We start from the raw sequence: 23440 nt of genomic DNA, 5'->3' as shown, positions 1-23440 counted from the left end.
CCACGCCTGAAGACGTGGGCTCTCTGTCATCTCAACTTGCTAGTGAGGCCAGCAGTTCCTCATGTCCTGCACCTCGTGGTGTGCTGATTCAGCCTTCTCCCATGACTCGCATACACGTACTGTAAAAAATAAGCCATCCAGAGGAATGGTTCGTTGCTGCCTGTTCCCAAAAGACTTTGAAACCAGCAGAAAGAGACCAGGGATTTGGGGAGGATTTTTTCACGTTTTTTTCCCATTCCCTTTTCAGCAATCACCATTTTACCAGCTTCTGCACGCAGGCTGGCCGGTGAGTACCGCTGCAAAGTTCTGTGGTTTGGTTTTCCCTCTGCATGGCCAGCTGAGTTTTCCTCTTTCCAAGCTCCTTGGCAGTGAGATCTGCTCTGCCAATGTTTCTTTCTCTTTCATCCAGAGGAAACCCGGAGCCCCCGGCCCTCCAGGACACCCAGGGAAAGCAGGAGTGCCGGTAAGCGTGGCCACCTCCAGGCTGCTCCTGCCTTCCCACGGACAATTTGAGTTCATGTCCCAGCCCCTGGGCAATCCTGGGCTCCCCCAAAATCAGCTGTAACTCAAGGTCTTGGGGTTGGTTTTCGAAGAGGCCTCGTGGTTTTCTTGTCTGTGGGCCACCCATGGGCAGGTGGCGTTCGATGTCCCCGCTCCCTGCCCCTGCTCCTCCCTCCAGCAGCCCCTCTCACTGGGGACTGGGTTCCCGATGCTGCTCCTGTGTGCGCCCACATGTTTGGGTAAGGACAGCATAAAGTCATTCAGAAAAGCATGAGAACAACCCAAGGAGCAGCTCGTGGGATGCTTGCAGAGGGTGGTGGGTCTGCGTGCCCCGTGCTTCCACCACACTACGTGCATCCCAGCCTCCCGCGGGTATCAGAGCAGTGAACACGGGCAGGGTGCTGAGGTGTGAGCGAGCCCTGGTGCAGCCGCAGGGCGCTTGGGTGCAGATCCATCCTTGGATGTGAATCCCAAGGCTGCTTTTGTGCATTGTTCTTTGTTCTCCCTGTAACTGTATCCGCGAGGCCCTGGCATCTTTCAGCACGGTGGATTCTGCAACATGACCAGGGGGGAGCGTGGCCAGCGTTTGCTGACTCGCTGCCTGTTTGTGTGCAGGGGCCATCGGGAGAGCCAGGGGAGCCGGGCGAGAAAGGCCAGCGGGGGTACACGGTGAGTGCCTGGGGCTCGGGGGCTGCTGGCAGGGGTGCGGGCTGGTATAAGGGGTGTGGGATAGAGAGGTTGTTCTGTTCAGAGAGGTTGAACGTGCCCTCAGTGAGATCCTTGGTAGCCGGGCCTTTCCTGGGGCACCAAGGCTTGGAGCACTGTGTGGAGGGGAATCCTAAAAATAAGGTTTGCTGCTGGCTTGGGACCTCTGCAAAGAGATGTGTGCGTGACCTGAAGGGTCGTGTGAGAAGCAGCCCCGGTCCCCTCTGCAGGACCAGCGTGCACTGTCCCTTTGTCACCTCCTGAAAAATATCCCCCCAGTTCCCTGCGGCTGATGGGACGTGTGAGCCTTCAGCTCTGGCCGTGCTGGCAGAAGGGCACCGCTGCATAGTGGGAACCTGGGACCCCGTTGCCTGCCCAGGGATGAGTGAGCACAGCTCTGGGGTTTCAACGCCCCGTGGATAAAAGGAGATGAGAGCGGGTAACCCAATCTCCCTGCACTGCTGGAGGTTTCCACTGGCTCCCCACCAGTGCTCGGTGGTGCCCAGCTCCCGCAGGATGAGCTGGCACACCCCAAGCCTGATACTACCTCAGGGGAGCTGGTCTGTAGGCGTCCCCTGGCACCTCTGGTTCTCGTGGTCTCTGTCCTGGTTGCTGCAGGGGATGAGCAGTGCCCTTTGCTGCTGCTCCTCACCGCTCAGCCCAGCGGTTTTCTTCCCTCAGCCCTCCAGCGCCCCCGTCCCTCCCCAGCACCCTCAGGCCGGTCCCCTGGTCCCCTCGGCTCTCTCCCGCAGAGACCTTCCTTTCTCCCTGCCGTCTAAAGGAGGACTTTACAGGCTGACAACCAGGATGTGGGCCAGGTCCTACCACCTGTGTTGGATCTTCTCAATCCCAAAAGCCCACGGTGAAGTTTAGAGGTGAAATCTTGAGCAAGGTTCAGAGCTACGCTGCAGGGCGCTGAGTGCCGGAGTAAATCCGCTCCCCATCACATACCCTGCAGCAACGTGGCCTCTACCTGGCCCCACTCCCTCGCAGCAGGGATGCACGTGGGGATGGCGTGCTACCAGCTGCCAGCATCTGGAAGGCTTCACGGGCTGCGTTAAGTCAGTTGAGTGTAAACACTGGAGTCGGTCGGCGGGGCTTAACCAGAAGGTGCCAAAATCATTCCCTGCCTTCACGTGAGCAGGATCTGCAGGGGGAGCACAGATGGACAGGACCGTTTTTCCCATCCAGCTGCGAGCCTGATGTCTGTTCAGCTCATCCCAAGCGGTTCAGGGTGGGTTTGGTGACCACTTTGGGCAAGGTGCCGTGGTCCTGCTAGAACTTGCCCCAAAAGGCTGTGATGCCCATTCATGCTATGGCAGATCCCTGCTGGGCACTGCCTGTGCCTCATCCCTCGTCCCCATGTCTGGTGGCGTGGATGCTGCTGCCCGATGCACAAAGAAATCCGAAGCACCGCTCATAGAGGGATCTGTCCTTGCTCTGCTTTGCTTAGAGGACCCTGGTGACGAAGGTGTGATTGCAGCAGGAGGAGGAGGAGAGATTTCACGTCCACATCAGGCACCAAAGCCCAGCTCAGGGTGCATTTACCCGTGGTCTGTTTTGCTTTTGGGATCTCTGCTCAGGTTCGCCCATCACAGACCAAATCACAAATAACAGCAAATATTCCCCAAATCCCAGAAGTGGGGACTTGAAGCGGAATGGGACAAAATGGCGTTCCTTTGGGTTGTGTGCCCCGATTGTGAGCAGGCACTGCTGAAGCATGGTGTGGGTGGCTGCACGTGTGGAGGTCTGTGGGGAGCGAGGGGATCACTAGGAAAGGATCTGGAAAAGAAAACCTCCCCCAGACAAGCTTCTGTGTTTTCCAAACCAGATTCTTCCCTTGAAAAGTAACTGAAGCAGCTGTGTTGCTCTGCGCTTCCCTTGAACCCTGACTTTCCAGACACAAACAAAGCCTGGTTTTGGGGGTGACAAAATGTTCCAGACTTCTCAGGAAATCCGAACAAAGCAATTGGAAGGGAAATGACTTCTGCTTGTTCCAGATTGATCTTTATCATTTCCTAATTCAGAATTGCCAGGGAGCTGAGGAAAATCAAAAAGCTGCCCCGAGGCTTCGGCTCGGTGAGCAGCACCGGGGCTCTGCTGCGGCTCGTGCATGTGCGGAAGGTCGGAGACGGCTCTGAGTGCAAGCCCCAGAGCTGGGAAGCAGATGCAGAGGGCTTTTGCTTGACCTGTTCCCAGTGCATTGCTCATTCCCTGCCTCCTCCTTTGCTTCTTGCAGTGCTGGCTGCGGCTCTCCTGTAGTTCAGGTTTGGCAGGATGAAGCTTGCAGCACGTGCAGCCTCTGCCCTGCCCCGTGTCCCTGTCCCTGGGGGGTTCGTGGTGGTTAGAAGGCACTGCTGTCGGGGCAAGAGCCAGGCAGAGCTCAGCGTTCAGCCCACCCATTTCACAACAGCAGGGAGTTTTGGCGTTTCATTGTGGGCAGCATTGGGGCAGCCCGGGCTCACTCCCTGTGTGTGGTTCTTCTCTGCAGGGTGAGCCAGGGCTGCAGGGCTTGCCGGGTCACACGGGGCAGCCTGGTTCAGATGGCTCCCCAGGCCTTGGAGGCAAACCCGGGCTGTCAGGGCTGCCAGGAGAGCAGGTGAGCACGTTGCAGAGGGCAGCAATCCCTGGGGAGCTGGGGCTGGGATCTTGCCCAGCGCCTGCTCTGCTCCTTCCTTCATCTCCGCAGGGCCTGCAGGGCTTCCGAGGGGACCGGGGGCTGGCTGGCGAGAAGGGGGAAGAGGTAAGGTGGTGCTGCATGGGTGGGAGTCTGCGCCATCCCCAGCACCTCGTGCTGTGAATGTTTTCCAAGTGATAACACCTTTCCATTACTGGTTTGACTGGTACTGCACCAGTAGCACCCAGTGCCTGTGTCCCATACCTGGGCTGTGAGTTCACCCAAGGGAGTGCCCGAAGGATTTTGGCACTGAGCACCTCTAATGTCCGATCAGGTCAGGGTGTCCGGGGATCCCTTGGTCATTTCAACCCAGGTTCTTTTTCTTTTTTTGGAAGCACAAACCCCAGGTGCCTTTTCGTACATCTTTTCTGGCCCATACTCCATGCCCCTCCGAGCATCCTTCCACCATCCAGACGGAAAACCTTTTGCCCTGGGGTCCACCTCGCTGCACTTGGCTGCTGATGGAGCTTTTCCTTTCATGCCTCACAGCCTCTGCAGGCAGCCTGGGGACCTGGCATCTTCCAGGGTGCTGGCACTGGGCATGGCCCTGTCCCTGCCACTGCTGCGTAACGTGGCACAACGCTGACCTGGGACACTGGAGCAAGGTGGCAGTATGTTGGGGACAGGCTCCAGGGCTATTTGTTTTTTCTTCTGGGACTGGGGCACTTAGTACGAGGGTCTCCATCCCCTGCACCACGCTGATGCTCCTTTCAGGCACGGCAGCTGTGTTTTGGTTCCTGATGCTCTCTTTGTGCCTCATCCATCCTTGTTGTTCCCTTCCAGGGCTTCTTGGGTGACCCCGGACCAGTCGGTGAGAAAGGAGAGAAGGGGGCGAAGGTGAGGGGGTCTGCCCCTGCCCTTTGCAGCCTTGCCTGGACTGGGCAGGGACCTCTCCTTCCCCGTCCTGCTCCTGCCTCTGGGTCACGCTCCCCTGCACGTCTCTTGGCTTTTCCAGGGGGTGAGAGGAGAAAGCGGCCCGCCGGGTCCTGCTGGGGCTCCGGTGAGTTGGTGCAGAACCACAGGGCATCCCAATCTTTGCTGTGTCAGGATTTCTCCTTCCCTCTCTCGACCCATCCTCATTCCCCTTTCCATGACCGATCCCTTTCCTTTGGAGATGCAATTTGGGCAGCCCTTGGCTCCATCTTGCACGTGCTCCCCTGGCTCTGGGCAAAGCCCTCGGGGCTCCGTGTCTCCCCCAGCCCTGCTGCAGGGGATGTGACAAAAGCAGCCATCACCTCGGGGTGGGTACCTCGCTAACGCCCTGCTCTGCCTTCTGTCCTAGGGGATGTCGGGTCTGAAGGGCGCGATGGGCTTCCAGGGCCCTGCAGGGCCGGAGGTGAGGGGTTTGGCTTTCTCTGGGCCCCCAGCTTCCCCAGAAGAGGCACACAGCAGCCTGACAAAGAGAGCTGAGCCCTTGCAGAGCGCGTTGCGCCACGGTTGGGTTTGGGAGCCCACCTGCAGCTGAGGTGAATCCTGGCCTGGCAGCACCTGGGTTTTTCCGTGCCGATAGCAGAGCTGCTGGCAATTCCTTGGGAGGCACCCGGGAAGGGTTTGCAGGGGGGTTAAAAAGAAAATTGAAGTGGTTTGGTAGTGGTTCATGGCAGGGAGTGGGGAAGCAAAGGTCACCTAGAAGGGTCCTCAAGTGGCTGATGCTTGATGCAGAGGAGGAGGGGGAATTTGGGATGTGAAATCTAAATGGAGAGAATCAAAGCAAAAAAAGGCATCGTTTCCCTCCTGCTCCAGGGAGAAGGTGGCCCAGCGGGTGCTGCTGGCCCTGCCGGCCCCATGGTAAGTCACAGCTTTGTGGTTCCCACCGTGGCGGGGGCTCCATCCGCGGCCCCCACTTGGTGCCACAGCCCCAGGGCTGAGCATCGCTCACCTTGCAGGGGGAGCCGGGCCAGCCAGGCTCCGTCGGGTGCCAAGGAGTCAACGGCTCCCAGGTGAGTCTGCCCTGGGCACCCTGCTCTGATATTTGGGGTTTTCCAGCTGCTGCACTCACCTCGTCCCTTCCTTGCTCTCTCCCCAGGGAGAGATGGGTCCTCCTGGCTTGCCCGGCCCCCAGGGCCCTAAGGTACGAGCAAACCTCGTGGCAATGGGGTGTCTTGGGAGAGCTTGTGGGGTGCTGCGGGGAGGGGGAGGTTGGGTGGTCCAGGGGTCACCCAGTTCAGGGCATCCCCTCCAGCAGGGCTGGGACCTCAGCCCACCCCAAAACCTGCACAGAGGCTGGGATAGGGGCGGGAATCCCTTTTGTGCCTCTCGCAGGAGGTCATGGCTGGGGACTGCAGGCTTTGCACCAGCCATGCATGGATTTAATCCTAATTGTAGCTTTCCATCCCCCTCCTGCATTTCAGGGGCCACATGGCTTGCAGGGGCGTCGCGGCCCCCCTGGCATGGGGGGCACCCAGGTAAATGATACTGCAGGCCCTGTCCTGGCTCAGCTCTGCCTTTCTGAGGGGCAGGACCCCGCTCGTGCATGCTGAGGGGGAAGGGAGCTGCTGAGCCCCGTCCTGGTGTGCTTTTCTGCAGGGTCCAGCTGGGATGGAGGGGTACTCTGGTCCCAAAGGAGACACTGTAAGAGCTTCTCACCCAGCTGGCTTTGGCCTCTGGTGGGGATGAAACCTGGGCTCGAGAGCTTCCCCTGGAGGCAGCCCCCTTCCATGGGTGCCGTGCTGCTTTCAGAGGGGCTGTGCCTGCAGCAGACCCCCTGAACGCAGCCGTGGGGGGAACCTGGCTGATGCTGACGTTCCCCTTGCAGGGTGCAGAGGGGGTCCCTGGCCTCAGGGGACAGCTGGGACAGGAGGGACCTGGGGTAAGTCCGTGGGAGTGGGTGGCCAGTGGGGTGTTCCCCTCCTTCCCTCCACCTTGTGGCACCCTAAAGCACCACGGGGTGTTGCTGGCAGCCCCGAGCCCCCACTGTGCATGAGGTGCCCCAGTGCTGCTGCACCCCCAGGGGAACGGCCTCACCCGCTCCTTGGCCAGGATCCCTGGGGAACAGAGGAGGGACCCTCACGTCCCACCACAGGTGGGCTCGTGTGTGTTCATGCTCATCCCCAAAGGCCACAGCTCCAAGGAGGAGCCTGGCTGCTGCTCACCAGAACATTCCCCGACTTTCCAGCAGCGATGCCCCAGTTCTGCCAGCACACTCCTCCCTCGGCGCGCGGTGAGGTGCGCTTCCCCCCAGCAGTTTGGGTGCTGAGCTGCTGTTTCTGAAGGTTGATGGGGCCCAGGATAGCACGGGCTTCCTGCTGCTCGATGTGGATGGTGCATTTTGGGGTCTGACATTTGGGAGGCTGCTGGGTGGGCGGCTGTAGCCTCAGGAGGGCTCGTGCATCCCCAGCTCCGCACCAGCATGGTCCCTGCTGGGGAGAAAATCCCTCTGGGACACCAGTGGCAGCTCTGGGGAACCGAAGTGGTGTCCCCATGAGTGCACAGCTCATTTGGCTTTGCGGTGGGTGGTTTGGGTTTCTTTAACTTGCGTTTTTGTGTCTCTCTCAAGGGGTTTATTGGCCTGCCGGGTTCAAAAGGCACCCAAGGAGAGAGGGTGAGTGATGGCACCCACACCACGCATGGCTCAGGGTGCAGGACAGCCACATTAGAGCAGCCCAAAGCACCAGCTTCGTGTTATTTATCTGTGCTCAGACCTGACATTGGGATAGGTGGCAAATGCAGTTTTCTGGGGAAGGTTGAGCTGCACTTAGGCTTCCATGAAACACTGTAATAAGAGGAGCTTTTAGACACAACGGTGTGTCCTAAGACAACATGTTTTGGGGAGGTGACAAGGAAAGTGGGAGCACTTCAGCATGTGTTAAATAACATGCTAAGAAGGACAAGGTTCTTGAGGGGCTGACATTGGGCCGGTGCAGCTGGGCTGTCACTGCAGGCTGCTGCAGGGCTGGCTGGGGGGGTCACCGCGTGCTGGGGAGCACATCCAGCACGTACCCGCTGCAGCTCTGAAAGGCCCCTCAGGAGCAAAGCCCTGCTCCAAGCCAGTCCAAATTTTCTTTCTTTGATGCCCAAATCAGATCACAGCACGCTTTGGTTGCAGTGAAGAGTGTAAGAGGTCTGAGGGTGCCCTCTGCCTCTGCTGCTCTTACAGGGCTGCCGAGGTCCTGCTGGAGCCAAGGGAGACCTGGGAGCCAAAGGAGACAAGGTACGAGGTTCCCAGGCTGAGGCTTGGAGCCACTTTGTGTCCCTTTGCCTTCTAGAGCTGTGAAAATCAGCCAGACTCAGCTCTGCATGCTCAAACCACGCAGCTGCTCCTCAGCCGCCCTTTGTCACCTTTCCTTGGTTTGATGTCTAAAATCCTGCCTTGGTTTGGTGTCTAAAAAAAGTCACTGTTCTGGGTCCTCGGGATGCTCTCGGTGGGGGCTGTGGGGCGGTCACCAGGCGGGGGCTGCAGGCTGGCGGTGACGTGCTGCCACCTTGTCTCCCAAGGGTCCTCATGGAGCACAGGGAGCAGCGGGGCCTCCAGGACCGCGGGGTCAAACAGGCTTGCAGGGCTTCCCCGGCCCCCGCGGGGCGGCAGGACCCCGGGGACCCGAGGTAAGGCAGGGTGCTGGGGGGGGTACAGGCAGGTGGCCTGGGAGGGGACAGCCCTGAGGGCTGCAAGGAGTGCGGCCAGCACTACCAGCTGCTGCCACCGCTGCCTCCTCATCCTCCTCCCATGGGATGAAGGCCCTGGGCCCCCACCCTCCTGCCCTCCCCACCCCGCCAGCAGCTGGCACGGAGCTCGGGAGCCCTCTAATGACACCACCCGCTGTGCTGCTCGGCCCGCACTTGCTCTGGGGACTCGGGAGGCCGCAGCACCGCAGTGCTTTGCTCCAGACCCCACCGCTGGCAGTTTCAGAGGGCAGTGATCCCTCAGCCCGCTGCCTTGATTTGCGCCCGTGGCACTGCCTGGCCCACACCCTCCCGAGCTCCTGCAAGCCAAAACAACAATGCTCAAGGACCACAGAAAAGAAAGGCATGATTTTCCAGGTGCCTTTTCCCACAGTGCATGCTCCCAGTGAGCCGTCAGGATGGTTGAACCCAGCTGCAGATCGATATTTCTCCCTGGCGCTGGCCCCACACCTCCAGCGGCTTTCCCACGTGCCTTCCCCCTTTTTGACGCCGTGCTGCGCATGGCACCCTCCATCTTGGAGGCCTTTTGGGATGCCCGCCTGGATCTGCCCTCATGTTTTTTCTTCGGGATGAGAAGCGAACCCTCCCACCTCCCTGGGACACGGCGTGGTGGCACCGCTCATCTCGCTGCTGTCCCAGCCTCGCTAGGCCGCGCTGCCCCGGGCATGGCTCCTGTCATGTCGGGCCCAGCGGCCGGGCTGGAGCCAGGCACCAGGGCTGCATCCAAGCAGGCGGGAGCCTCAGCAACACTTGAAATTGCCCCTAACTCGATCAGCAGGAAACAAAAATATTCAGCTGTGCTGCTTTGGGCCAACACGGTCCCATTTTGTTTTTTCCTATGGATTACTTTATAACCCCGGGGCAGGGGGAGCCGCCGGCCCAGAGCACGCAACGACCTGGACTGGTGCTATGGCTCTTAGCACCTTTTACTTACTGTCCCCTCCGGCCTCCATGCCCGCTGTCCCTCTGCTTTTGGGGTCTGTGACCTCCCCAGGGGGTTGGGTGCTGCCTTTGCCAGGGCAAGGCGCAGCTCCGGCCGCCCCCTCTCCTCTCCCCGCAGGGCGAAGAAGGCCAGATCGGCCCGGCGGGGCTGAACAGCAGCGAAGGATTGAAGGTCAGCACCGGCAGCCATGGGGCTGCCCTCAGCTCCACGTGGAGGGACATGGACGTGGCTACCCTGCCCTGTCACCCCAGCGTGGGTGCCAGCACCCAGGGGACAGCGTCACCCCCATGGGGATCAGGCTGTGGCCAAGCCTGGGGTGTCCCCAGCCTCCTGTCCCCCCTGCATGGCATCCCTGTATCTGCCACCTGCCGCCTGGGCAGCAGGGCAGGATGAGTCCCCTCAGTGCTCGCTGGGGTGCAGGGGTGGTGGGGACCCTCAGGGTTACCTAAAATGCCTGCATTTCCCTCTGTGTGAATTTTAGGGAAGCCGAGGACCAGATGGCCCAAAGGGAACCCCAGGACCACGGGGAGCCAGGGTAACTAATGGGCTGTGGTACCCATAGCCTAATCTGGGAGCATCTTTGGGTGGGGGGGACTGAAACAGCCCTGGAAGCCCCTTGCTGGGTGGCATGGAACAGTGCCACGACAACTGCCCGGGGTGGAAGGATGGCTGGGATGAGGTGTAGAGCTCCTTCCCTCTCCTCCTCTGTGCCCCCATTCAAAGGGGGAGGCACCAGGGAGCACTACCTAACCAAACTGTGCTGAACTCTGCCCAGTTCTCTGCATTTAGAAGGCCCGTAGCACCTCACACTCAGCCTCTCACAGTAATATTTCCCAGCACCAGCTTTGCTGCAGGAAGTCCCCTCAATGTGCTGCTCTAATGCTGCCAGAAAGATGCTTTTCTTAGCGCTCACTCTTTTCCAGGGCCGCGTGGGCCAGCGCGGGCTGGTTGGAGTCCCAGGACTGCCCGTAAGGAGCCAGTGCCACGTCCAGCACCGTGCGTAGGGCTGGAAGGGGGGCAGCGGGTGGGGGGCCCGGGCAGAGGCTCGGCTCTGCTTGGGGCTGGTGCTGGAAGCGCTGGAGGTGAGCGCCTCGGGCTCCGGCACGTTGCACAGCAGGTTGTGGCACATCACCCACCAGGCACCGCCACTCCACCCTTGTCCTGGGCTTAGAAAATTCAGGAATTTGGGTCTCTTCTCAACCCCTCGCCCATCTTGCTTTCGGGGCCGCCTTTCTGCAGTCTCTCATTTCACCCCTAAGCTTTACAAGGCACATGCACAAAGCTGCAGAAAAGAAGCATGTCAAGAGCGGTTCCATGCTGAAGAACCATTGACAGCTCAGGAAGGCCCCGAGGCTCCTACAGACCCTGGGGACGATGTCACTGTGTATTTGTTGCTATTTTTGCGTGATTTGGGCTGCTGTGGGAGGCATGAATGCTAGGAAGCTATTGTGTCTGTCACTGGGCTCTGCTTTGAGATGAGATTCTCCTTGCAGGGCTCGCGAGGCATGCCAGGAGCAGAAGGCGCAGAAGGAAAGCCTGGTACACAGGTTCCCATTCTGTACTACGTACTATATATTATATCCTTACCTGCTGGCACGGCGTACGAGGGCTGGGGCCGCAGGTGAAGGCTGCATGTCACAGTGCCTTTGGAGAGGTGGAGCAGAGCCATGCAGGGGGGGCTCTTCCAAACCCATCTGTCCCCAGGGCCACCCAGGTCAAGGCCATCTCTGCACGGCAGAGCTCTGAGAGCGTGTGTTGGGCTTGGCACCGTGTCACACCTTGTCCAGCCACGCAGAGCCAGGCTGTCCCTAGTGCTGTCCCCGCACAGTGCCATGGGGCCACTGGTGCCAGGCACTAAACACTGTGGGGCTCGAGGAGATGGGGAAGCCCCTCACCGTGTTCATGGGAATGAGCTGGCTCAGGATTGTACTCACGGGGGCTTTGCAGCCCTGCACGATGGGATGGGATGGGATGGGATGGGATGGGATGGGATGGGATGGGATGGGATGGGATGGGATGGGATGGGATGGAAAGGCTGCCTCTCCCTCCCCAGCCTCACCATCACCTGCTTTATCCTGCAGGGTCCCCCGGGGGCCGTGGGCAGCCCGGGCAGGATGGGACCTCCAGTGAGTAGAGCTGCATGTCTGTGTGCCTCGTTTCTGTCCGTCCATCCTCCCCTCTGCTCTCCCTTGGCAGGTCACTGCCCATCTCTCTGCCCTTGTGGGGGCTGTGCCCTCAAAAAGCAAGGAAGAGGGAACAGGGGATGCGTTTAAGAAATGGCTATTGCAAAATTGGTGTTTCTTATCACCGGTGGCAAGTTGTCCCTTCTGCAGGAATTCTAATATTTGTTTACTTTTACTCTGAAAGAAAAGGAGGGCAGTGGGAAGCTGGCATTTCCCTGACAACAAAACAGGGGAAATGTTCTGTTCTGGGTCACAGAGAAGCGCCTCTGACTTTGCTGTTTTCATTGCATAGCACAGTCTAGACGTCTGCATGGGCACTGTGTGTGCGCACAGCCGAAGCACTGGAGCAGCAAGCAGCCGGAGCGCTGCTTTGAAGCAGAAAGCCAAAGGCTGGGCACTGCCGTGCGGGTGCTGTGCGCTGCTTTGGGGTGGTTTCTGCCCCCGTGCTCCCAGTGGGGCTCCTCTCCACATCGGGTGTTTCTGCCTTTGCTCTCCTCCCAGCCCCTTGTCTCTCACCCTTGTGCTTCTCTCCCTCCCCCCCCCAAGAGCTCATCTTCTGCCCTTCCCTCCAGGGTTTTGTTGGTGTGCAGGGGGGCAGAGGACACGCAGGACCTCCTGGATCTACGGTAAGGAAAACATACATGGATGCCCCCTTTTCCTATTCTCCAAAGCCGTGCAGGTAGAAAGCCAGCGGGGTGTCCAGGGAGGGCTGGTGCTGCTGCTGGGGAACCAGCAAGGGATCAGATTATCTGTGGGGCCTGTATCTTTTTGTGCGAAAAAGCATTAAAAAAAGTCCTCAGCAGCAGAATCAGCCGCAAATAGGGATAGCAGAATAATTCCCCCAGGGATTGAGTCTGCCTGGGGGGCCCTGCAGCTTCCCCCAGCCAGGGGTGGTCTTGTGGGGAAGGACAGCCCATGGAACCCCTCCCCACCCGGGGGGCATGGTCCTGGGTGACTGGAGGGGACCAAAGCGCTTGCTCCATCGCCACCTCCCTGGGTGGGAGTTGGTGGTGCAGGGTCACGGAGAACAAGCCCATGCCTTTGTCCACGTGGCTGCGATGGACACCAGCACCGTGCTGGAAGCTGGAGCAGTTCATGCAGCTGGATGAGACCTCTGGGAGGCTGCTCTCACCTGGGCTTGGTGGGCACCCCGAGAGCAAAACCCCTCTGTTTTTGTCACCCTGCATGGTGACAGTCCTGCCAGGCTGCCAGCCCTGTGGTGCTGGTGGGCAGGAGCTGCCAGGACAGGCAGGGTTTGTCCCCGACGCAGCGGAGCACAGGAGCACCACCGGTGCCTCGGTGGGGCTTGTCTCATTGCAACCCCCTCCTCCTCCCTGAATATTTCCCTTGAATATAAAGGGCCCCCAAGGAAAACCTGGACCTGATGGAGAGCTGGGTTGCCTGGGCCCAAAGGTGAGTGCCCATGGGGGTGTGGGTGTCCGGGGGGCTGGTTGGGGCACCCAGGGGTGATGAACATCCCCGAGCGACTCTTGGCTGATATGGGGAGGATTTGGGTGATTGCTGAGGTCTGGGGGTGGACACCCAGGATGGGAACATGGTGCTGGGGGATCTGAGCTGCTCTCACCACGGGTGGGCATAAAGTTCAGACCCAGGTCCCCACCAAGGACACGCAGAGGGACACACGTTGCTCAGAGCAGGATGACTGCCTGAAAATGGAGCAAAAAGCAGGATGCACATCCCTCAGACGCGTTCCTAGGTGGACAACCTGCTCCCCCTGTGGGGTCTGCCCAGCCCAGACCCCCAGCACTGCCAGCATGCGAGCAGGGTGGTGAAAGCTCCTGTCTCTCCTGGCAGGGTCTGCCCGGGAAGCCTGGCGTGGAGGGGCCGCAGGGACCTGTCGGCATGTATGTAAGTGCTGCAGCTGCTGCCTGGCTGTGCTCAGTGCCGGGGGCTATCTGGGGCACAGCTCCTCTCCCCAGACCCCCAGGGAAGGCGTGGGGTCCAAGGGTGGGCGTGAGGAGCAAGGTTTGGTGCTGCTAGGAGAGAGGATCCCCATGGCCAGCAGCTCTTCCCATGCAAGGTGGCATCGGAGTGCTTTTGGATGAGCACAGCACCACCATCACCTCCACCCAAACCCCACGGGTGCAGCACGGCCCCAGCTGCCTCCTAACACCATCCTCTCCCCCAGGGCTACCCAGGACCAGCCGGTGACCGCGGGAGGCCGGGGCGCAGGGGAGACAAGGTAGGGCTGGGAAATGGCAACACCAACCCCGATGGCTGGTGCTGGGCAGGAGGAGGGTGGCAGGATCCGGCCCCACGCAGGGCGATCCCGCAGCTCTCCCAGCACGTCAGCTCCTGAGCCTCTTTATAAGACGGCAGGCTGCTATCTTTTGTCCCTCGGGGAGTTACTGCATTGAAACATATGGCAGAAAGGAAGGGTTAGGGTTTGGGGTTTTGGTGTGTGGTTTTGGTTTTTTTTCTTCCCAACAGGGAGAAACGGGAGCCCGAGGCCCACCCGGATTCCCTGGAAAAGCTGGTCCCAAGGTGAGGGCTGTTCGCTGCCTCCGGGCGGCTCCAAATTCCCCCCGCCCCCTGATGCAGCGCCAAGCAGATCAGCTCTGCTGGGCTGGACACAGAGCGTGGGAAATCCTTGCCACCAGCATCAAGGGGCTACGTGGGGAGAGGGGAGCTGCGGGGCCATGGGGGAGCTGCGGGGCTGCGGTCGGGGCTGGGTGCAGGGCTCTGACGTCTCTGTCCTCCCCCAGGCCCTGCCAGGCCCCCCTGGGCCACGAGGTGCTCCCGGCTCCCAGGTAGGGCTGGATCCCACGGGGGGAGCGGGGCTGCTCTGGGCTGCTTGCGGGGCTTGCTGACCCCTGCGGCCACGCGATGCCCTGCAACATATGCCATGGAACATGCTGCAACATATAACATGGAATACCCTGCAACATATGCCATGCGATACCCCGCAGTGCCCTGCAATGCCCTGCAGTGTACACCATTGCACACCCTGCGACACATGCCCTGTAATAATACCCTGTGATACGCTGTAATATATGCCCTACAATGCCCTGCAGCATATGCCATGGAACACCCGTCAACATGTACCATAGAACACCCTGCAGCAGGCACCACGGAATACCCTGCAATACCCTGCAACGCGTCATGCAATACCCTGCAGCATATGCCCTGCAATATATGCCACGTAATGCTCTGCAGTGCCATACACCATACACACCACGTACTACCTATAGCATTAGGGATGTGGATCCCAGACCCATCTGCTCTCGGCAGCGAGAGGCAGGACCCTGGTACTGCTCACTGCCTGCTGGCTTTTGTCCTGCTGCACCTCTGGGGTGACCCAGGCAGGTTTGTGGCTCAGCTGCAGCCTACTTGGTGTCCCTGGCTGCTCACGGCCCTTGTGTTACAGGGAAGAGCGGGAGAGCCGGGTCCTCGGGGGCTTCCAGGGCTGCCGGTGAGTGGGAGAGCTGCAGCTTGCAGAGCTGCTCTGTGGGCTGGGGCTGCGTGCCGTGCCCCCCTGCACCCTCAGCGACCTGGGGTGCCATCAGGCTGGGGGGTCTCTCCCATCTCATTGCCCTCCCGGGGGGAGAGGAGCTGCCCGTGGGCTACACCTTGGGGTGCCCTAACATCCTTCTGGCCTTGCAGGGAGCCCCCGGCATGCGGGGGCTGGACGGTGTCCCCGGGAAGCCTGGTTTGGCTGGGGAAGAGGGGGCAGCTGGCGCACCAGGGGCTGCTGGCCCCCCTGGGTACCCGGTAAGTGCCAACGTGGCTGCTGTGGGGTACGGCACGGCTCCTGCTGCAGCCTTGCCTTTTTCCAGCAGGACGAGGGCTTCCCTCTCTGCATGGAGGAGAGGAGGGAGGCTGGTACAAGGGACTTGGTGAGAGAGTGAGGACGTGGGCTGCTGCGTCATCAGCCCCCCAGCATCCAAGCTCAGGAGCTGCAGGGACCTGGGTTAATGCCATGCCTTGTCGCTAACGTGGCTTCTTCGTTTGCAGGGTCGGGAAGGTCCAAGAGGACCCGAGGGGCCTTCAGGGATGAGAGGAGAGCAGGTACGGGAGGAGGAGGAGGCCTGGTTCCCCCCTGCCAGCCCTGTGGGTCTGGAGCCACCCGGCAGGGCTGGCTGTACTGGCACAAGGGGTGCTCCCTCTCCTGGGCTGCAGCCAAACGCGCTTGTTCTGGTTTGGACCCAGTCTGTGCTAGTGGGACGGGGATCGATGCAAGGCGGGAGATGAGCCTTGTGAGCACATCACAGCTGCCTGTACTCACGTCCCTGTGTCCCCTGGCAGGGTGCCCTGGGAGATCCGGGGGACGCCGGTGTCAGCGGGCTGGATGGCGAGCAGGTAGGTGGCAGGGACACCCCACACCCTGCCCGCCTCCTGGCGACCCTCAGCTAGAGCCCGAGGGTGAGGCTGCGTCCGTGCTAGTGGGGCCAGGGCTTTGTGCAACGTGGGGTGAAGGAAACTGGGGGGGGGAGTGGAGGCAGCAGCCTGCCCAGGAGAACATCCCCAGCCCTGGAGCTCAGTGGGGACGAGGTGTGCCAGGGACTGGCCGTGTGCTTCCTCCGCAGGGACCACCGGGACCACCAGGAGCAGAGGGGCAGCCGGGGCCCAAGGGGCAGCAGGTCAGTTCTCACGGCCCCAGCGTGCTCGTGCCTGGGTGTGGGAGGGGGAAGCAGGGCCCTCCTGAAGCTTTAGCACCCGGTGCAAGGAAAACTGGGGGTGAGGAGGGGGCTGCGTGGTGGTAAGTGATGGGCAGGGCCAGCGCCAGCTGGAGAAGTCGGCTAAGAATAACCCTGGTGGTCTTCATCCTTTCCAGGGAGAAGCAGGACCCCGCGGAGCTCCGGGCGTCAGAGGTGGCCGTGGGGAGCGAGGGGACGAGGGGCCAGCAGGACCCCCGGGGGGGCCCGGGGAGCAGGGGAAGGAGGTTTGTGCTGGGGGGCTGCGGCTGCCTCGGGGAAGGGGCACGGCCGCTGCTTCAGGTGCTGATGGTGCTTCACCCCCGGGCAGGGCGATGTCGGTGACGCAGGAGAGCCGGGCGAGCCGGGAGCACGGGGACACAAGGTGGGGAGCACATCTTCTGTGCTGCCACCCGCAGCATGCTCTGCCTCCGCCTCCCAGCCCATCCCTGTGGGACGGGTGCAGGAAGGGGGTGTCCCCAGGACCTGTTGGGTGCCTGGGGGACGTGTCCTCGTGGGGACGCTCACTTAATTGCTTCTTCTTTCTCCTCCTCGCCGTGACACCGCTGTTTCCATCTCGGAGCAGGGAGATGCTGGCCCTCGGGGCTTTCCTGGAGCACCCGGACCAGGAGCTGCTACGGGGGAAATTGGAGGCAAAGGCCCCAGAGGAGAGAAGGGCCAGGAAGGTTTGCTGGCAAGTACAGTGAGGGAGTAATCCAGTGCCATGGGGCCCCTGTGCTTCCCCCAGCTGGGTGTGGGGTGCTCAGGAACAGGGTTTGCCCCCAGCAGGAGACTTCGGGCTCCAGGAGCTACAGAAAATGCTAAGAATTGGCAAATGTCCTTAATTTGGGAGTTCTGTGTCTCATGGGCCTGACACTCAAATTGGGTCCCGTTGGCACAAAAGGATGAGTGCTGGGCCCGGGGAGGAGCAGCTCCCTGCGTGTGAGCCTTTGGGCAGAAAAATGCAGCTTGGTGTGCAGAGTTTCATCTGACCCCACGAGATCAGCACACCTTCATGGGTTTTGCCTTTGCACGACTTTCTCAGAGGTGGATTTCAGTCTCTCTGAAAGCTTTTGGGACCCCAGAGCCACGAGGAGCCCAAGCTACCCAGAGTTCTGCCCAGTTCCTGTGTGCTGGGAGGACTGGGAGGTCCGGCCTCGCGCCTCTTTTCTCCAGCCAGTGGTGTCTGTGGGTCTTGTTCTCCCCGTGTGCCTGTAGTGCCACGGAGGGAGGAACCACCATTGCCTCTGGGACAGCTTCTTGTCCCCGAGGGGCTGCTGGCCTGAAGGAAGTGGCCATGTGCCTGCTTCATGCTGCCTTCAGCCGAGCTCCTGCCACTGAGCGCGTCCCCCTCTCTGTCCCAGGGCCAGGTCGGTGTCACCGGCGCTGCAGGACCTGCAGGAGCCCGGGGGCGGTCTGTAAGTCACCTCGTGTCCCTGTCTCCCTTCGGGCTGATTGCTGACACGGGGGACACGCGTGTGACCGGGAGCATCGGGCAGGGCTGATGCTTGTCAGCCCCGTGTTTTTCTTCTACCCCAAACAGGGCAGCACAGGTCTGCGAGGTCCTCTAGGGCTCGACGGTCTCGAGGGAGCGAAGGTAGGGAGGGCAATGCTCCAGCCCTTCTCGTTCTGGGCTCTGCCCAAGCACTGCTTTCCTTGGCTGGTGGGGGGATGCTCTGGGGACCTGGGTCAGACCCAGGGCTGGGGCAGCCTGGCACCTCGAGCCAAGATCTCGAAGGCCAGAAGCTTGCCAGGAACAGAGCTGGGAGCATTTCCCTTTCTTCCCCAGGGAGACCCAGGACCTCGAGGCAGGGATGGACCCACTGGTGCCACCGGGTTGGAGGTACTGGTGTCCCCGGGCTTGTGGAGCTGGGAGCTCTCCGAGGCTTCACCAGGGCTTCACAATTTCTAGTACAAACTGAAGCCAAAGGATTTGTTGCCCCGTAACTGCTCGGGGTGGGGGGTCAGAAATGAGGCTCTGAGTCCCAGCAGGGGGACTGTGCCCCCACCCCAAAAACCAGCCTGGCATTTAGGGGTGCCGATGCCTTGTGCAAGACCTGCTCCTGCCATCTCAGCACATCGATGTCCCCGTGGCACCCAGGTGCCACCAGGCACCGTCGTGCACCCCTTGGCTGGCTGAGCACCGTGGGTGGGAGGGGATGCTCCAAATGCCTGCAAAGGGCCTGAGCACGAAGCACGTGGTGGGGCCTGGCTTGTGCTGAACCTCCAACATCACCGCAGGGACCTGCAGGAGACGATGGAGCAAAGGGAGACCGCGGCCAGCCTGGCCCCGTGGTGAGTACCGGCCTGCCTCCGTGCCAAACCTCCAAAGGTGCAGCGTGGAACGGGAGGAACAGCACCTGCGGGCAGCCCCGGGCACCTCGGGCTGCTTGCTGCTGGGGACAGGAGCCTGGGGGCACGCAGAGACCCTGCTCCTCTGCCCTGGCTGGCTCTGCAGTTGCCTGGGAATGAGTTGTCGTTTCCCTGGTTCCTCTAGAACCACAGCTCATTAAAGGCGTCTTAATGGGGCTATTAAAAAAAATTATCAAAATTTGCTGTGGCCACCGTGCATTTAATCCCCAGTTGCCCGAGCCTGCCCGAAGCAGGTCTGGTTCGTTTGGCTTCCTTTCCTCCAGCTTTCACAGAGCAAACCTGCGGGTCTCGCTAAGGGCTGGCCGGGAAACAAACGATGTGGTTACGGCCGTGGTCCTGCGGTGTGCAGCGCTGCCACGTGCTGAGGGTGCTGCAGTGTACTGCACCTTGCCTGCAGCCCCGTCCTCGAGCATTGGGCTGCCCGGGTACGGCTGTGCCCTCAGCACATGTGTCCCACAGGGCTCGGTGGGTGCCCGTGGGCAGCCGGGCGGCCCCGGGTTCAAGGGCTACGCCGGGCACCGAGGAGCCAGAGGAGCGGCGGGCGCACCGGGGAAGCCGGGCCGGCAGGTGAGGTGTGGGATTTGTGGGGAAACTGAGGCACGGGGTGGAAAGGCGGGGGTGGCACCGGGGTCCCTTGGGGAGCAACACGAGCCCTGACCCTGCTGCCTGCCCCTGATGCCCGGAGCTGATGCCGGTCCCTGCTTTGTCTCCCAATGAACCCAGGGCGCTCTGGGGCCACCGGGCAGTGCTGGAGCCCCGGGGTCGAGCGGCGCCGAGGTGAGTGGCTGCCCTGCTGCTCCGCGCTCCCTTTCCCTCATCCAGCTTCTGCAGCCTGGACCTCACTGGGCTGCCCGAGGAGCTGGGGCATAGGTCCCGAAGCCTGTCTTTCGGAGCTGGGTTGATTTATTTAATTTTTCCTTAGGGCCTGATGGGTGCAAAAGGGGAGCCGGGCACACCGGGAAAACCAGGGCGCACGGTGAGGGGCTGGGGCGGCCGTGCTGGTGCTTCTCCGATGCGGGTGGCTGAGCTGGGATCTCCTGGAGATGCAGCAAATCCCCACATGGGTGCTCCTGCTCCTGCCGAAACACTGCCCCAAAGAGACTTCAGCTCAAACCCTGCTCCTGTGCCCGGTGTGGGTGAGAGCAGTGTGGGGACGTCCCAGCACCCTTACAGGGGGGTTTCTTTCTCCTTTGGGATTTTAGGGCTCTCCAGGACAAGCTGGTCCCCAAGGGCAGAAAGGTCGCAAAGGAGATAAGGTACCACGGGCAGTGTCCTGCACGGGGGCACTGAGGGGGAAGCACAGAGTGGGGGGGTCCAAGCCATGGTCCCTGGGGAGAAACCATCTCCGGGAGCTGGGCAGCCCTTGCTCGGCATCGCCCCAGGCTCAGATGTCCCGGTGCTGGTGACCAAAACATCTCCCAGCTCCTCCCTTCTCTCCCCAGGGCGATGTGGGGCGCGAGGGGCAAGAAGGGGTCCCTGGAGAAGCTGGCAGGAGGGTAAGGGCGTGCTCGTCCTGGCGGAGAGCTGGGCTGATGGGGAGGGGGACGCAGGCGGTGGGGGCGGTGCATTTACTGTGCTCTGAGTCTGCAGTCTCCTGTCCCCAGGGCAAGCGAGGCAAGGCAGGCCACCGGCCCCCGAGGGGCCCCCGCGGACCCAAGGTAGGGTGGCCAGGGGTGCTCTGGGTGCCTTTGACTCTGGAATCCTTTGGCTGTGCCCAAAGGACGGGCTGATAGAGGGGCACCGCGGCACACAGCCAGGGCTCTGTCCCCCACCAGTTCCTCCCAGTCCCTTCCTGCCCCAGCAGAGGGTCTCTCGCTTCTGCGTTGCAGGGCCACCCGGGTGACGAGGGGCTGGCGGGGCCCCAGGGCCCACAAGGACCATACGTAAGTACTGGTGCTGAGGAGTGAGGTTTGGGGGTGCCCCCTGCTCCCCATTTGCACCCTGTGGGTGCCCCCCACAACCTAAGCAGGGACCTTAACAGGAGCGGGGCTTCCAGGTGCTGCACAGCTCTCGTCCTGCCTTCTCCTCCCAGCTTAGTGTTAGCCAAAAAAATGGCCAAGATTATTTTCTGATTGTCGGGAGTTGCATTTTCTCCGGTTAAATAGTAATGATAATAATAAATGTCAGCTTTGGAAATGGCACCAAAAGGAAAACGAAGGCAGGATGTTCTGCAGCCAGCCAGGGGACCTGACCCGTGTTTATAGCAGGGGTTGCTGGAGGCGAGGAGGGATTGCCAAAAGGGAAAATCAAAGCTGAGGAATGCCTCGAGGTCCCTAAAAACACCCCAAGTTCTCGCAGCCCTTGTGGCTCCCGAGGCCCCTCCTTGGCAGCGGGCTGTGCTGGGCCAGCGGTGTCGCTTCATCTCTCCTAGGGCATCCCTGGGCTGAAGGGCATCAGAGGAGACCCGGGACCAAAAGGACCCAAGGTGGGTGACGTGTGCGGGGCTCGAGCAGGGGCACAGGCCGGCGCTGAGCTGGTGCCTCCACCCCTTCCCCGCTCCTTGAAGCCCAGGACTGCAGCGTCCTTGATGCAGGCAACCCCGCGCGTCCTCACGCCCCCTCCGTCAGCCTCCAGGCCGTAAATAAGAGCGACAAGCAGGCCCTGGGGGCGGGGAGCTGCTCACAGCCTTCGGGAAGTGAAAGGCAGCAAGAAATGAAGCTTTCAATTTATCGCAAGCTGAATGGCAGAAGCTGAGGGCCAGGGCATTTGGCAAGGCCGGGGGCTGGGGCAGCAGGCGGGGGCTGCAGGGAGCTGCTGGGGTGTGCTCCGGGGGGGTTTCTTCCCACAGGACTTCAGCACACGCAGGATTTTCTTTATTTTCCTTGAGTTTTTCCTCATATTGAGTTTTTCCAAGCATTTCCTTGAGCTTTCCTAGAATAATATTTTACTCTGGGATAACGCACTCCCAGGCTTGCCTTTGCGGCTGAGCAGAGGACGAAAATGCTCCTTGCTCCTCCCCAAGCGATATGAGCTAACAGATGGAAGGGTTCTTTTTATTTTTATTTTTTTTCCGGAAATTTTGCAGGTGGCTGGACCTGGGAATTTCCCATCCCCAGCCGCCTGCCCGGCTTGCTGGAGGCCGGGAGCTGTTTGCGCTGGGGAGATGTGGCCAGGCAGACACCTCCCTGCCTCCAGGCAGCACCCCCTGTGCCCACCCCATCAAATACGGCCACAGGAGTGACCAGAGCAGGGTCTCCGGGGCAGGGTCCCCCCCCCCCCGGTGGTGCCCCTGGCCGCTTCCACCCTCCTCCTGGCCACCAATTCTTTCCCTGACTCTCCTAGGGCGAGAAGGGCAGCAGGGGTGACCTGGGGCAGCAAGGGGACGATGGCTTCAAGGTGCGTGGAGGGCTTGTGCTTCTCTTCCCCCCGTGTCACACCCCCATGTCACCCCCCATGTTACACCCCTCCACGTCTCCTAGGGCAAGCAAGGACCCCAAGGCATCCCTGGGAGGCCGGGACCCAAGGGACTGCAGGTACCTGTGGGGTGGGTGCGGACGGGGCAGGTGTTTGTGTTCGGGATGAATTCTTTCTCCTTCTGTGCAAAATACACAAGCAACCTGGGAAGGGGCTGGTAATAAGGATTCAGGGCTGAGAGATGCCCCGTCGGGGCCGTGTGTGACGTCCCCGTGTCCCTCCGCAGGGTGACGCTGGCCCCCCTGGCCCACGGGGGCTCCCTGGGCTCCCCGGGAAGCCGGTAAGTCCCTCACCCCCAGCACACGGGGGTCTGCAGGGCCGGCAGCCACCAGCTGAGGCACCTCCTTGCTTTTTTTCTTCCAGGGCTTGTCGGGACAAAAAGTGAGTGTGGGGGCAGCGGGCGTGGGGTGAGCCCTGCTGCAGGGCACTGTCCCCTCCTGTCCTCGTCCTGGGGGTGTGGGACAGCCCCATGCCCACTTTGGGGACGCAAGGCAGCATGTCACCACCTCGCCTCTTTCCTTCCTCTTCCTCCTCATCTTTGAGCAGGGGCTGAAAGGTTCCCCGGGCCAGCCGGGACCCAGGGGCAAGCCGGGACCGCCGGTAAGCAAAGCCACCAACGTCCCCTGGGGACCCAAAGTGGTGGCCGGTGCCATGGGGATGGGCCGTGCTGGTGCAGTCGGAGGAGCTGCGAGGGTGGCAGGGGCTTGCCACGTCACCGGTGTCATTGTCACCCAGGGTCTCGCCGGCCCCCCCGGCCCCAGCGGCCCCGCGCTGACGCTGTCCAAGGAGGAGCTGCGGGTGAGTGGCGCTGCGTGGGGCTTGGGGCTCCTGCCTCTGGTGCCTGCTGCTTGCTGGGGACAAAGGGACAGCGATGCTGTCTCGCGTCCCATCTCTGCCCTCTGCACAAAGAGCAGAGCACGCAGATGGGTTAATCCCTCCCGCACCCGGCCAGGATCGGTCCTTGCCCACCCCACACCTCCCCTAGCACTTGGCCGTGCTCCTGGCCAAAATGCGAGGTGGGGCCAACAGGAGCTGGGCTCTCTCCCCGTGATTTCCAGCACCTCCTTCACCCCTCCGACCGCCTGAACCGCACCGTGGCGCGGGCTCTGCTGGAGGCCCTGAGCCGCGAGCTGAGAGCGCTGGTGGAGCACCCCGATGGCACCAAGGACAACCCGGCGGCCACCTGCAAGGAGCTGCTGCTGGCCCACCCCAGCTTGCCCGACGGTACAGGGGACGCCCTGCATTGTCCCCCAGCCACGGACAGCCCTTTAGGACAGGGCCAGGGGGGCAGGATTCCCTCTATAAATGCCATTAGGGAGAATGAGGATTTGGGGATGAGCTCAGCAGGGTTTATGGGCATCCTCAGCTC

The 23440-nt window shown here is 61.3% G+C and overlaps 1 protein-coding gene across 3 annotated transcripts in view; it reads left to right on the top strand.

Moving 5' to 3' along the window:
• LOC106037043 (collagen alpha-1(II) chain) overlaps nt 1-23440 on the top strand; it is a 75705-nt gene that overhangs the window by 50157 nt on the left and 2108 nt on the right. For all 3 annotated transcript variants that reach the window (XM_066980750.1, XM_066980749.1, XM_066980751.1), the window contains exons 11-65: nt 248-286; nt 410-463; nt 1117-1170; nt 3698-3805; nt 3896-3949; nt 4667-4720; nt 4839-4883; nt 5166-5219; nt 5627-5671; nt 5770-5823; nt 5910-5954; nt 6235-6288; nt 6410-6454; nt 6639-6692; nt 7380-7424; nt 7980-8033; nt 8318-8425; nt 9564-9617; nt 9928-9981; nt 10370-10414; nt 10940-10993; nt 11528-11572; nt 12202-12255; nt 12989-13042; nt 13445-13498; nt 13779-13832; nt 14081-14134; nt 14356-14400; nt 15018-15062; nt 15254-15361; nt 15605-15658; nt 15896-15949; nt 16177-16230; nt 16425-16532; nt 16616-16669; nt 16871-16978; nt 17649-17702; nt 17828-17881; nt 18074-18127; nt 18526-18579; nt 19117-19224; nt 19381-19434; nt 19580-19633; nt 19860-19913; nt 20100-20153; nt 20262-20315; nt 20487-20540; nt 21029-21082; nt 21940-21993; nt 22077-22130; nt 22298-22351; nt 22435-22452; nt 22618-22671; nt 22807-22869; nt 23130-23295. In XM_066980750.1, the coding sequence (XP_066836851.1) occupies nt 248-286; nt 410-463; nt 1117-1170; nt 3698-3805; nt 3896-3949; nt 4667-4720; nt 4839-4883; nt 5166-5219; nt 5627-5671; nt 5770-5823; nt 5910-5954; nt 6235-6288; nt 6410-6454; nt 6639-6692; nt 7380-7424; nt 7980-8033; nt 8318-8425; nt 9564-9617; nt 9928-9981; nt 10370-10414; nt 10940-10993; nt 11528-11572; nt 12202-12255; nt 12989-13042; nt 13445-13498; nt 13779-13832; nt 14081-14134; nt 14356-14400; nt 15018-15062; nt 15254-15361; nt 15605-15658; nt 15896-15949; nt 16177-16230; nt 16425-16532; nt 16616-16669; nt 16871-16978; nt 17649-17702; nt 17828-17881; nt 18074-18127; nt 18526-18579; nt 19117-19224; nt 19381-19434; nt 19580-19633; nt 19860-19913; nt 20100-20153; nt 20262-20315; nt 20487-20540; nt 21029-21082; nt 21940-21993; nt 22077-22130; nt 22298-22351; nt 22435-22452; nt 22618-22671; nt 22807-22869; nt 23130-23295 (3283 nt within the window). The remainder of the gene's footprint in view (nt 1-247; nt 287-409; nt 464-1116; nt 1171-3697; nt 3806-3895; nt 3950-4666; nt 4721-4838; nt 4884-5165; nt 5220-5626; nt 5672-5769; nt 5824-5909; nt 5955-6234; nt 6289-6409; nt 6455-6638; nt 6693-7379; nt 7425-7979; nt 8034-8317; nt 8426-9563; nt 9618-9927; nt 9982-10369; nt 10415-10939; nt 10994-11527; nt 11573-12201; nt 12256-12988; nt 13043-13444; nt 13499-13778; nt 13833-14080; nt 14135-14355; nt 14401-15017; nt 15063-15253; nt 15362-15604; nt 15659-15895; nt 15950-16176; nt 16231-16424; nt 16533-16615; nt 16670-16870; nt 16979-17648; nt 17703-17827; nt 17882-18073; nt 18128-18525; nt 18580-19116; nt 19225-19380; nt 19435-19579; nt 19634-19859; nt 19914-20099; nt 20154-20261; nt 20316-20486; nt 20541-21028; nt 21083-21939; nt 21994-22076; nt 22131-22297; nt 22352-22434; nt 22453-22617; nt 22672-22806; nt 22870-23129; nt 23296-23440) is intronic.

Source organism: Anser cygnoides, chromosome 20 (genome assembly GCF_040182565.1).
Source record: "Anser cygnoides isolate HZ-2024a breed goose chromosome 20, Taihu_goose_T2T_genome, whole genome shotgun sequence".
In the NCBI taxonomy this organism is placed as follows: domain Eukaryota; kingdom Metazoa; phylum Chordata; class Aves; order Anseriformes; family Anatidae; genus Anser; species Anser cygnoides.
This window is presented reverse-complemented; position numbering and strand designations above follow the sequence as displayed.